This window comes from Calidris pugnax, unplaced genomic scaffold, assembly GCF_001431845.1.
Source record: "Calidris pugnax isolate Ruff unplaced genomic scaffold, ASM143184v1 scaffold44, whole genome shotgun sequence".
NCBI classification, from domain to species: Eukaryota; Metazoa; Chordata; class Aves; order Charadriiformes; family Scolopacidae; genus Calidris; species Calidris pugnax.
This window is the reverse complement of record NW_015094506.1, coordinates 29,985,291-29,998,998: the sequence shown is the minus strand read 5'-3', so window position 1 is coordinate 29,998,998 and position 13,708 is coordinate 29,985,291. Positions and strand designations below refer to the sequence as shown.

General features: G+C 37.6%; 1 protein-coding gene across 1 annotated transcript in view; it reads left to right on the top strand.

The window, feature by feature from the left end:
* Positions 1-13,708, top strand: part of DOCK4 (dedicator of cytokinesis 4) — a 174,206-nt gene that overhangs the window by 90,040 nt on the left and 70,458 nt on the right. Inside the window, exons 24-25 of the mRNA XM_014963343.1 lie at positions 9,489-9,616; positions 11,758-11,892. Of these exons, the coding sequence (XP_014818829.1) occupies positions 9,489-9,616; positions 11,758-11,892 (263 nt within the window). The remainder of the gene's footprint in view (positions 1-9,488; positions 9,617-11,757; positions 11,893-13,708) is intronic.

Below are 13,708 nucleotides of genomic sequence, written 5' to 3'. Positions count from 1 at the left end.
ATCCCATCTGGGCCCATAGACTTGTTTATGTCAAGGTTTTGGAGCAAGTCCCTCACCATCTCCCTTAGAATTTTGGGGGCTTCATCCTGCTCCCCACCCCTAACTGCTATTTCAGGGGTCTGGGCACTTGGGGGACACCCTAGTCCACTGCTAAAGACTGAGGCAAAGAAGGCATTTAGTACCTCAGCCTTCTCCTCATCCTTTGTCACTATGTTACCTTCCATATCGAGGAGAGAGTGGAGGTTCTCCCGAGTCCTCCTCTTGCTATTAATATATTTATAGAAATTCTTTTTATTGTTTTTAACATCCAGGGCCAGGTTTAGTTCTAGCTGAGCTCTGGCTTTTCTAATCTTTTCCCTGCATAACTTTGCTACTTCTTTGTAATCTTCCTGAGTAGCCTGTCCCTTTTTCCAAAGGACATAAACTTTCCTTTTTTCCCTGAGCTGTGATCTTATTTCTTTGTTCAGCCAGGCCGGTCTCTTCCCTCGACAGCTCGCTTTCCTGCGTTCAGGGATGGCCTGCGCCTGTGCTTTTAAGACTTCCTCCTTAAAAAGTGTCCAGCCTTCCTGGACTCCTTTGCCCTTCAGGGCTGCCTCCCAAGGGACTCTGTCAAGCAGACTCTTGAAGAGACCAAAGTCTGCCCTCCAGAAGTCCATGATGGCAGTCCTGCTGGCTCCCTTTCTCGCTTCCCTGAGGATCCGAAACTCTATCATTTCATGGTCACTGCACCCCAGACGGCCTCTAACCATTACATCCCCCACAAGTTCCTCTCTGTTTACAAACAGCAGGTCTAGCAGTGCTCCTCCCCTAGTTGGCTCACTCACCAGCTGTGTCAAGAAGTTATCCCCGACACACTCCAGAAACCTCCTAGACTGTTCCCTCTCAGCTGTATGGAGTGCCCAGCTGATACCTGGTAGGTTGAAGTCACCCACCAGGACAAGTCCAGATGATCTCGAGACCTCTGCTAGTTGTTTATAGAACATTTCATCTACCTCTGCATCCTGGTTGGGTGGTCTGTAATAGACTCCCACCATAATATCAGCCTTGCTGGTCCTCCCCTTGATTCGTACCCATAGGCACTCAACTCTACTATTACCCTCATTTACCTCCACACATTCATATTCCTCCCTAACGTACAGGGCCACTCCTCCTCCTCCTCTCTTTCCTTGCCTGTCCCTTCTGAAGAGCTTGTAGCCATCCATTGCAGTGCTCCAGTCATTTGATTCATCCCACCACGTTTCCATGATGGCAACTACATCATGGCTTTCATGCCGCACAATGGCTTCCAGCTCCTCCTGTTTATTGCCTATACTACGTGCATTCGTGTAAATGCACTTTAGCTGGGCTAGTTTTCCTGTCGCTTCTATGAGGGGGCGAGGCCCATCACCTCCCTGTCCATGCTTAGGCCCTTCTGTGGTTGCCAGCCTATCACTATCCCTCATGCCTTCACCACATAGGTTGCGATCCTCCACCTCTGAGATTTCATCATCTGCAATGATGAAAGCTGTGCAAAAGCCACCAGGTTATGCATAAATATTTTGAGATCCTGCAAAATAAAGGAAAAGATTTTAGAAGATTTTTAAAAATACATTCAGTGATTGTACTTTTTAAGCATGAGCTCAAAGAACTGGGTAATTGGACCCTGGCTGCTTTGCTTTGTTCTGGTTGTGTTCCCTTGTGAGCCTCTGTGGCGGTCCTTTCTAGAACAGTGAGCTCTCCCTACAGCCGACTGATCAGACCTTTGGTACTCTGGCTGGATGATGACATGTAAGAGCAGTCTTAAGGAACGCTCTTAGTTATGTTCTTAATTTTCGGAACTGCTCAGGGACCAGGTAGCATCCTTTCCATTTTCCTCCCATTGTCTCGGTTAGGTCAGCCTAACCACAAGATTCAAATGGATAAATGTAATTTAAGAGAGTTATTTAATGTGATGTAAGGGACTCTTGGGGACTTTCTTGGAACTGTAAATCTGCGTTCATCCATATGACAATTGTTTTTGTTTGCTTCCTTTTCTAAAAGTGTTAGTTTTTTATTCAAATCCAGTTTCATTATTAAGAAATCATATGAGTTGGTTTGGCTATAAAAACAATAAAAATTATACACAGGTAGAATACAAATTTCTTAGATCAAAGGGAAACTGATGTGAAAGACATGAGGCAGTTGTATAAGCTGCCAATGCCCATGATAGAAAGCTCAAGCAAACACTTGTACAGTATAATTTCAGTCATCATAAAGTTAAAGGGTCTTGTGGAGATAAGCATCTTGGTCTCTTTGCCAATAACGCTTTATCTCTTTAAAATTCAAAAATATAAGTAGATTTTCCTTTAGTCAGTCCCTAGAAGGAAGCCCTTTTAAAAAACCTCTTGGGAAAATAAATATTGCACTAGGTTATGTTAATGTGCAGAGGAAACTGTACATCCTAATGTGAAGTTGAGGCTTGCTGCTGTGAAAATAATTGATTTCTGTCTCCCAGATGAAGATGATGAACGCTGCAAGCTGCGGTGCTAGCTGACACATTTGAACTAGATGGAATGCAGAAAATATCTATTTATTCAAATGTCTAAAAATGAGGAGGGCACTTCTTAGATAGCATTTTTTGTTATCTGAAGCTTGCTTGGAAACAAGTGAGAGTAGTCTAGCACAGGAGTTTTACACATTTTGTGCTGCAAAGGCCTGAACAACTAACAGCTCCCACTGCTGCAGAAATCAACAGACACTAAAGTTATGCTTTCACTAAAATTGGGAGATATATTAGGTATATCATTGAAAACAGAAACATCAGACACGCAGAGGTTGATTCAAGGTGCTCAAGCAGATATTTAGTATATTTCAGATGCATTTTATGCATCTGGTCTCTGCCTGTCTCTCTAGAGACTGCAGGTTATACACTGTATTTATTGATCATGTGTGGATAGGATGGTTGAACTGGCTCTGTATTGAGGCTTTGGTGTAGGTTGCTTAGAACCTTTCTCTATTTTGGTGATCTTAAACTTCAGCTCTTCCCAGATAACAATTCCAGAGATGTTCAGAGGTGTCAACAGCAGTTATTTGCCTGACTCCTGTGAGAAGTTAGTGGGTGTCATTGCCTTACTTTACTTTTACTTCTACTTTTCAATATTTACTGCTGCATCTTGGTATTACGCTACATTGGGTGTCTAAAAAGAAACAGATGACCATTTTCCTGCTGACGAAGACTAGCAGTTTATTTTTTTTTCCCTCTTGGCCTTTCTTCCAGTCTCCTGGTATTTTGGGTATAACTCTTTGGACCCATCCCTGTTGATAACTTGTAAAATGGCCAAATTGATGACCTACATATGCTTGTACCCAGACGATTTTCTACCTGTGTCATTTCTGATACACCAGTAGTCTAGCACTCGTTTGCTGTTCTTTTTGCATTAAATGTTATTATAGCTTGCTTTGGGGAAGAGTTAAATCTGTTTTGCTCGGAAGAGTTAAGCCAAATTAAAGAAACACATCTTGAGCCGTGCCCTTCTTGACATGGTTAAACAGCAATTAGGAGAATACCAATGATTTTTTTTTTTACTCTAAAGGCACTATTTGAGCTTGTAAACTCAATAGCTATGAAAACATGAGGTGCATAAGTCTAGGTTTCTTCCTGCAAAGAGGATGCATTTTCTTGGAATCACCACTGATGGAACACATCAGTTACCAGAAGAGAGATTAGTAAGTAAAGTCCTAAAAAAATAAAATACTATATTGATAAAGCCTGTATCTTAGCCCAGTTATAATTTGTGGTGCAGCTCTTTACTACATGGAGAATGTTCGTACAAGGCAAGAAACTTTATGGCTTCTGAAAATATGAGTATTTGGACTTCTGTGCAATAGTAACTGGGTAGGACTTCTCCTTTTAGTGCAGCAATCTATTCAAAACAAATAGAGGAGGAGTTTAATTCTCTGACCATAAACTATAGATATAGTATATGAAATCTTTATATGATATGTACCTATATTATGAAGTTAGGGAAAATCCTGAGCTGATGTTTTAAAAACATCTTCATGTGTTCATTTTATTTATTTCATTTCATATGTAAAGTTTTATGCATTTATTTTATATGTAACTTATACCTTATCTGTTTTTATTGTTTTCCTTTTTTAAACTGAAATCCACTCTTAAGAGATTAGAAAAGTGATAATTATCTATTTGTTTTCTTTCTGAGATCAACTTCGTCCCTCAGACTGTCTCTGTGAATGAGTTCATCTAAGAAATGCATCCTGTATCTCACAGGAGAATGTACATGTAGGAAACCATAGTTTCAATAGTCATTTAGAGATGAATATTTGATGCAACCAGTGAGAATAATTTAATATCTTATAACTGCCTCGTGTGAAGGATGTTGTTGTATGTTAGACTTACAATGGAAATGAAAAAAAAGTTATTAGCAAGTTCAGGAGAAGATACCATTAACTGATAAGGAGGTTTAGTTCTAGAAGCTAGGTATTATGATTTCCCTCTTATTCCATAATTTTTTCAAAAGACTCAAAACTTCTCTTTAAAAAGTCTTGTAAGATATCTCAGAAATCACTAGCTAATTGATATCAAATGAAAACAACATATTATTATTTAAATTGTTAATACAAATTCTGAATTAAATTTAGTTAAAATACATTAAACTTTACATTTTAACACAGATTTGGAAAAAAAAAAAGTCAATTTTCTTCAAAACATAAAGATTTTACACAGCTGCACTGCTTTCAAGTACTCCAGTATCTTTAACAGATTAATTAGTGTGTCTTAATTTCTCTTAAACAGCAATATACTATTTTTTGGAGCTGTTTGTGGATGTGTGCTTCTATGCACACCTGTGGGGGAATGTATGTATTTATATTGCATACAAAAAATCAACTTTTATTAGTAACTCTATAGTGGAGAGCAGAAAATATTTTGCAATAGCTTTGCAAATGATGCTTCACGTCTGTGGCTCTTTCTTAGGCCAAGGGAGGGCTTTCTCACCCACACCTGTGTTTTCGTTCTGCACTACGGGCAATTTTTTTCTTTCAAGTGAAAGTTGTTCCAAACAAGGAGGGATAAATTGAATAGGCCCAAGTAAAACTATCAAAAAGAAGAGCAACTTCCTGCTTCTCACTGTTCAAGGTTTATTTGTTTAAAATGTTCAATTACACTAATCCTTTTTCCAAGCAGGCTGAAGTTTTGCCCATCTGTTCAGATATAGTCATTGAAATGAATGTCATCTTTCTGAAATTAATCTTTGACATATAACAGAATAAAAAAAGTTTTTTATGTCTGTGCAGGTGCTTGACTGCTAACTGAAAAGCAAGAGGGAAAGTTTTGCTGTGGGTTAAATATTAAACGTTAATGTAGCTTGCATAGAAAATTCACAAGCATTGCCCAGAGTAGTCCATCTTTCTAATTATTGCAAGTATGTATTTAAAAAGCTCTATGTCATGTTTTTTTTCCTCTCTTTCTGTATAATATTTGTAAAGGGCAAGTATTAGCATTTTAAACAGTCAGCTAATTTGGCTTCCTGCACAGAAGAAAAATTAGGACAGTGAGTGATGGCTAAGAGTTCTGATTATTGCACCATTCCTTGCACTCATTAATTTTTCTATATACAGTGGCTGACATTGCAGCTGACAATTTTTAAGAAAAAAAGTAACCCAAGACAAATGTTGCACACTGTGTTCTCCAAACTTTCTCACATAGTCCTTGGTTTGGCTCAGAGGTGAATATGCCAGCTCTCCTCTTCTGTAGTACCACTGTATCTCTCCACCTAAATAAGTCAAGACAGAGGTATGAAGGTTATGAACTTACAAGGAATATATCTAAAGCTGCATTATATGCATCCGTTAATTCAGTAACAGACACTGTTCCCTCCCATGTATAGTTGAAAGGCATTAGGGCCCCTTACCACAAAAAAGACATTGAGGTGCTGGAGCGGGTCCAGAGAAGGGCAACGAAGCTGGTGAGGGGTCTGGAGAATAAGTCTTATGAGGAGACGCTGAGGGAGCTGGGGTTGTTTAGTCTGAAGAAGAGGAGGCTGAGGGGAGACCTTATCATGCTCTATAACTACCTGAAGGGGGGGTGTAGAGAAGCGGGGGTCGATCTCGTCTCCCGTCACAGGAGATAGGACAAGGGGAAATGGCCTCAAGGTGCGCCAGAGGAGGTTTAGATTGGATATTAGGAAACATTTCTTCACAGAAAGGGTTATCCAGCATTGGAATAGGCTGCCCAGGGAAGTGGTTGAGGCACCATCTCTGGAGGTGTTCAAAAGACGGGTAGACATGGTCCTCAGGAATATGGTTTAGTGATTTTTTTTATTGCTTATTTCTTATTTATTTTTTTTGTCAGAGTTAGGTTGATGGTTGGACTAGATGATCTTTAAGGCCCCTTCCAACCTAGACATGATTCTATGATTCTAGAAGATGTTTTTTGCTAATCCATTTGGTCTTGGTAAAAAAAGTTCCTGATCATTTCATGGAGCTTTTGCAAAAATGGGATACTTGAAACAGTTGAATGAGGACGCTCAGTTTTGTCTGAAGTGCTGCAGGCCAAATATTGTATGCGAGGGTTGGCTATTTACAAGTCAGACCTTGCTACATGTAGATTCTCTGGTCTTCAAAATTGAGTTCATAATGCTGTGCTTACATGTAATCGATGCACAGAGTAGTGGACGCCTCAGAAAAGGTACCAGATCCCTCTGTGTGCTCATCAGGAAGCTGCCTCGGGTTAATCAAGAACAAACACCTAGGCAGAGGCTGCTCCTGTTTTATCCTCACTTTCTGGGCTGAGGGATTTGTGTTGTAGCTGCAAGAGAGGACCTGCTGAACTCAGAGGACCTGTGGCCCAAATGGTAAGGTTCACACTAGTAAAGTGTGAAAGAGCTACTGTAACTTCTTGGTGACAATTGTGGAGTTGAGTAGTGATTTGAGCATCTGCCTGGGAGTGGAAGACCTCTGTGCTCTGAGTGTCAGCCTGGATTCAGCTTCCTGAAGAGGAAGAGTGGTATCTACTCTGATACCACTCTTGTAGTAGTGCCTGTGGCTTACAAATGAATTGCTTGACTGCAGAAAACACTTATCTCATCCAACAAAGCATTTCATAATCAAGCAAGGTGTCTGCTTGTTTAATCCTGTGAGAGATATTTACTTAGATTTTTGAAGCTTTAAACTGTTGTGCAACAAAGGGAGACACTTTAAATAGTCTTTTCCATTGCATATAGAAACATAGATTACCTTACTGAAGCTTACTGAGGTAATGGATTTCCTTGTTACTGAGGTAATGGATTTCCTTGTTGCACTAAAATACCTAAGTGGAAACATGTACTTCATGTTGCTATAAACAAATTAAAAAAAAAAAAAAATTAAAAAGGCTGGATGTGGCCTTGAGCAACCTGGTCTAGTGGGAGGTGTCCCTGCCCATGGCAGGGGGGTTGGAACTCGATGATCTTTGAGGTCCCTTCCAACCCAAACCATTCTATGATTCTATGATTCTAAGAGAATAGCCCAACTCCAGATCCATGGGCTGCTTTACACAGTGAACCCTTCATCTCTTCTCTTGAAGATGGGCTACCAGCCAAGAATTCCATATGTATAAGGCCTAATGGAAAGCAGGGAAAAGGAACTATCCCCTGTAACCTGTTGGTTAGATCTTTTTTATGAGAATGGAGAGTCACGTTTTTTCATGTCAGCTGAAGGCATTAGCTCTATTTTTTCATCTGTCACTAATCAATAAGCAGATTTAGCAGTGACGATCAAAAACTGGTACTTTCCTAACCAGAGGTCTTCACATTAGCCATCTTCCTGCCTGCTTTCCTTTCCACCCTGTGGATCTTGCAGTGGATGGGTCAGTGGCAGCTGTGCACACTTGACAGACTACCTGGGACAACACTTTGCTGAGCTTCTGGTTTTCAGGCAGACAAAAAGAATATGCCCTGTTGGCTTGGTTGAGATGCTTCTGTCCAGCTGCAGCTACAGGCAGATGTGAACTCTCAGGCCAGTCCTGATGAAAACCTACCGAGGCATTCACAGAAGTAAGCACTCACTGAATAGAGGCTATTTGTTTCCCAATTTTGGGTCTCAGTGCCATGGATTTTAGTTTCATTGATGGCCTTTTGCCTATTGTAATACTGTCTTTGTTTATAATTTTCTTCAGTATAGAGATATAGCAGAACACTTGAATAAATAATAAGCATGAAGCACCTATTTAAAAAGAGCAGGAAAGCCTTTTTTTTTTATTTTGAAAACAAGAATATACTTTAGCGTGTACAAATCAACTTGTCCATATGATTTGTCTTCTGTTATACAGACAATTAGACAATGAAAACAAGGAAATAACAGAGAAAAACAAGATTAGTGCTGTATTTCAGTGAGTGAAAGAAGCATTCAGCAAATGAAGTCTCAGAATACATCTATCTTTTTGTCTCTTCTGGAAAAAATAGAGGGAATATTTGAAGGGATAAAAAATGCTTAAAGAAAGACTAGTCCATGAACAGTACCTGGTTGGTAAAATGATTTTAAAGGAGCAATTCTCCAGCTAGGTAAACTCAATTTTTAGGAAATAATTGCATTAATGAACAAAAGAATTTATTAGATGAATATCTTTAGATAATGTGGTATATAATAATCATTAAAATTTTAATAGAGGAAATGATTCAAATATGTTTCTATGAGATCATCATTTCTTAATTACGGAAAAGATCTAAAAACAACAGCAAAATGAAAACAGATAACACCTAATCCATTTATCAAGTTGTAAATAAGTGTTTAATGTGTTATCACAAGCGTAAGTATTAGGGCTCTTCCCATTTAACATTGTCTTTAATTATAAGAAAAAGAAGCAAGAAAAAGTAGCATGTTAATGAAGTTCTTGCATAATTTTGAGGGAATTCAGGACTGAAAATAGCACAAAAATGCTGTGTTTAGAAAATGAAGTAGAGGAAAGGAAAATAATTTTATGTAGACACCAGTAATCTAAATTGCTCATACCCAGTAGGAGTGAGGAATCTCAAAAAATGAAAGTCCTGAAACAAAGCTGAAAGTACTGCTTCTTTGGAAAGTAGAACTCATTTGTATAATGACATAACTTCAAGATTAAGTCTGCTGTGGCGCTGGCTTGCAAGGGATCTTTCCCTATGACAGAAAAGTCTGTCATATGATAATTTCACATTATTATGAATACAAATATTACTGTGCTAAGTTTGTTTTGCATGACTGTTCAATAATTATTTTGAATTTTCTGCTACTTATAGTATGTTCCACACAGTGGTGTTTTCTCTGTCCATGATATGACATACTGACTTTCAGAACATTGTTCATTCTTCAAATATGTGTTTTAGGATATTGTGGTAATGAAGTAAAAGCTTCTGCTTATCAAAACTGTTGGTTAAAGCAAGTAAAAGCTTCTGCTTATGAGAAATACTGTTTTGGACTGACGACACGTTTTCTGCCTCTATTAAAATTAAATGATTCTATGAGAAGCCACTACTCATAAAATTTTTCATTTTTTCCAGATTCTCGATATATTCTTCTTCCAGTAGTTTTACATCATCTCCACATGCATTTACAGGAGCAGAAGGACCTTATAATGTGTGCACGTATCCTTAGCAACATATTTTGCCTCATCAAGAAGAACAGCTCAGTAAGTAAACACCATGTGACATCCACAAGGTGTTGAACTTCTTTATATGGCTCAATGAGATTTACTGACACAAGCTGGACCTTGATCAAGGCCATTTTAAAGATTATGTCTAATGATTCTGCATTAACACATCATTTTGATTTCTTGGGAGCCGTTTCTTCCCATTCAAGTGTATTTTAATTGTAGTGCATAGTGTTCTGACAAGCTTTGATTCTTTTTGAGTGTTTTGTTGGACAGAAAGAAATGTCCACCTTCTTTTGCTGTGTGCTGTTTAGTCTTAGAGGACATAGGGGTGATATAGGTAAATAGATTGATATGCCTATTGCGGGGGGGTTGCCCTTGGTTGCTAGTTGATAAACTTTGTGGCCAATTTCTGGTGTTTGTGTTTGCAAATTGATCTGTGAAAGCTATGTATGAGAGCTAGCTTAGGTATGTGTATTGCAAATATGATGATAAGCTCTGACAGGAAAAGGGATATAAGACAATTAAAAGCAAACATTGCCAGTAGTTAGTGCAGTACGTACATAACAAGGCCAGTATACATTACATTGTAATGCATTAGTGAGAGCTGATTTATGTGTTTCTTCATTTCATACCCCTGTTGGCAATTAAAGTTGCTCCATCAGTGATTTGATATGGATGTGGCCTGCAACTTTGGCACTATAGCAACATTTTCATTGCAGCTGCTCCTGGATTAGTGTAATACCTCATCACAAGTTAAAGTGATAGATGATAAAGCGTAGCTGTGTTTTTGGATTGGCTGAAAGGCTTACATTTCTGGTCAAAATTTCAGGAGATCTTTCATTTGGAGTCACCAAGCCAGAGAGGTATACAATAGCAAATGGATGCCTACATAAAACTCTATCCAATGTTCAAGATACTCAGCTACTATATTTAGTAGTCTTTGAGTCATTGAGAGTGTTAACGACTTGGTGACTATGATATGATTTTTGTGGATCAGTTCTTAAGTTCATTTCTTTCATGGTAATAAAGAAAATTTAGAGGCTGACAGAACAAGTGAAGTTGTAGTCAGGCAACTTTGAAAATTAATGTTGTTGGCCATTCTAGTAGTAATTTGTACATGAGTCCTCACAGTTGATACAGTTTCTAAATACACTGTTTACTGTCTGCCTTCATAAGTAGTTAACAGTTTGATACTAGGCATAATGACAGAGAAGATGGCCGTGACACTAGACTCATCTCAAGTCCAAACAGGAATTTTGAGTTTTGTTACAAATCATATGCTTTGGGTGTGTAGGAAGCGAGGGAAAAAAAAGTAATCACTCCTACACCTCAATGTCAGCAAAGTTGAATGATCTGTTTGTCAGCTGAGTTTAAGTTTAGTTGTGTGCATTTGATTATGAAGTGTTTCTTTCTGCAAAAAAATATCATCTTAAACTGTGGATAAAATTGCTCTGATTAAGATGGTGGTGTCTGGTGCAGTGGAGACAGAAAACATTGTTGAAGCAGGGAAAACATATTTCCATCTGAAATAAAAGGAAAAGTAGCTACAATTTGACTTCATCAAGTGTTTTCATGCATGTAATTAAGGTATCATGGTCTCTTTTGGTGCTGAACACTTTGGTTCCTTTGTATTGATGTTGCATATAAACAGTTGTAGGCTCACAGAAATGACTAATTTGTTTGTGCTACTCAGCTGATGGGAAGCAGTGAGGCTGGTCCTTACTGCTGAAGCAGGTCTTGAAGGTTGAGCACCATCTGCTTGTTTCTGGTGATAGTTTCAGAGTGTGAAAACAGAATTCTACTTTTTAGAATTTAAGCCTCTCTTGGCAATTTCCCCAGAAAATATATGGGTGTTACCTATAAAAATCTTGCCCCAAAAGTTCTCATATATTATTTACTTTAATTAAAAATAGAGCTATGCTAATTTGATGACACTTATATATTCAAAATCAAATTCAAAATTACTGTCCTCTATATTTCATACAATGTAATTATTTGAAAACTGTTAGAAAAATATTGATAGAATTAAACAGTATCTTAATTAGAGAATAGTCCTTGTTTCTCAAATATGGTATTCATAGTCAAACTATCATTTGTTTCTAAAACAACATCAAAGGAAATATGACCATGGTCATCTTTCTATTTTAAAATCTTAAATAATTTCTTTATTATTTAAGGAAAAATCTGTCCTGGAGGAAATTGATGTGATTGTAAACAGCCTGCTAGATATTCTGTTAAGGACCATACTAGAGATTACCAGCCGACCACAACCATCAGGCTCTGCTATGCGCCTCCAGTTTCAAGATGTGACTGTAAGTTTCTTATAATGTTCAACCAGTTGTCACTGGTTGAACTACTAGATTTGTGACAATATTGTTTTTATATTGTAATGCACGGTATTAAGATTTTGTTTATAAAACAGAGAATGAGGAGAACAAAAAAAACTTTTCTGGAATTTTATTCGTTTTCAGTGGAAACAGTAATTTTTTTCATCAAATTTGTTTCTAAGTTGTGACTAAAAGAAACCCTCAAACAACAAAATTTCTTTTGAGACTGTTTCAGGTCAATAATCATTTCATTTTGTTTCTTTAATAGTTTAATAGTTCTAAATTTAATAGTTTGATATTTTAAATTAGTTTAATTTTAAATAGTTTTTAAATTTAATAGTTTTATGAATCTCTCTTTAAGTATGAATTCCTGAAAATGCAAGAGTATCAGTCAATAACACATTAATTCCTAAAACTCACATGTTTTAGCATGATAAAACAGCTCTAAAAATGCCTACAGAATCTGTGATGCCAACTTGTACAAACTCAACTTTATTAATTGAAAGGCATTTTGTTTTTCTCTTGGCTGAGCGTTTGAGCTTCATTTCTATCACATGAAGTAGAGCATAGAAGATGGATTTAGAAGATTCACAAATGATATTGTGGTCAACCTGCTAAAACAACTCATGCAAATTAGAAGTTTGAAATGCAAGCATTTACACAAAAGTCTATGACGAGCATTGATGAAAGAAAATAAAGTGTTATTTTGCTTTGTTTTCAGCAAGGTTCCTAGTTTGCTTTTGAAGGGCAAATCAGTTCTAATATAGCAAGCGATACGCCCCCATAACATGTAACATTTTTTGCAGCCAACATACTATGCTGTGTGATTTACCTTCTCATTATACACTTAATGAATTGCCCGATTTTTACACTGTAATAGTTTTCATTAATGAAAAGATGGTTGCTTTTCAAACCAGAATTTCCTCTGAGATCAAACATTTCAAAAGCATTAATAGCTGTAGAAGAAATGTGTTGTTGGGGTTTTTGTTTGTTTGTTTTACTTTATCCCACAGAGAACAAACATTATATGAAGTGTTTTATGGAGCTGACCAAGCTCTGTAATAAAATAACACCATGCTTTAACCACTGTGATTCAGCAGGACTATACATCTAAGAGTTTGGGGTATTTTTCTTTAAATTACAACATTACAAATGTACGCTGTGTGGCATATCAGGCCATCACAAGAAAATCTAAGTTGAAATAAGGATTGTAGTATTAGTCTGTTAGTAGCAAAGCTCTGAGCTTATTGGTTTCTTCTGAGATATCCACCTGCTTGCAGATTAAGCTTTCATAAGACACCATGACAGCCTAATTCTTTCACAACATCAAAAAATTAGACTCTGAAAGTGCTTTCAAGTTGCAAAATTTTCTTTTTGTGCATCAAAAAAGCCATGTCATTGTCACCACAGGCTCTCAAAGAATACTTAATGTGGAAGTGACTCACAGCACGGCATAAGGCAATTATATACATTTATGTAGAAACATCATGCAGTATGGGCTTATGGCAACACACGGAGCCAGATTCTTGGAACTATTTGTAGAGCAAGTATGATAAAGTACTCAATGTGAGTGCAGCAGTAGAGTCTGTTCCGGTATGTTACCATTCTTTCAAGCGGCAAGTATAAAATATTCGTTGTGAGATGTTTCATGGCAGAACACTGGATAAAATTCTGTCATAATTTTGCATCAGATAGTCTCTTTCTTATGGAAGTCGTCCCAAACTAATCTCAGTGTGATCTTCCAGGCCCACGTGTCACTGTTTTTCTGCACAAAGAAGCAGCATAAAGTAGGAGGCAGCAT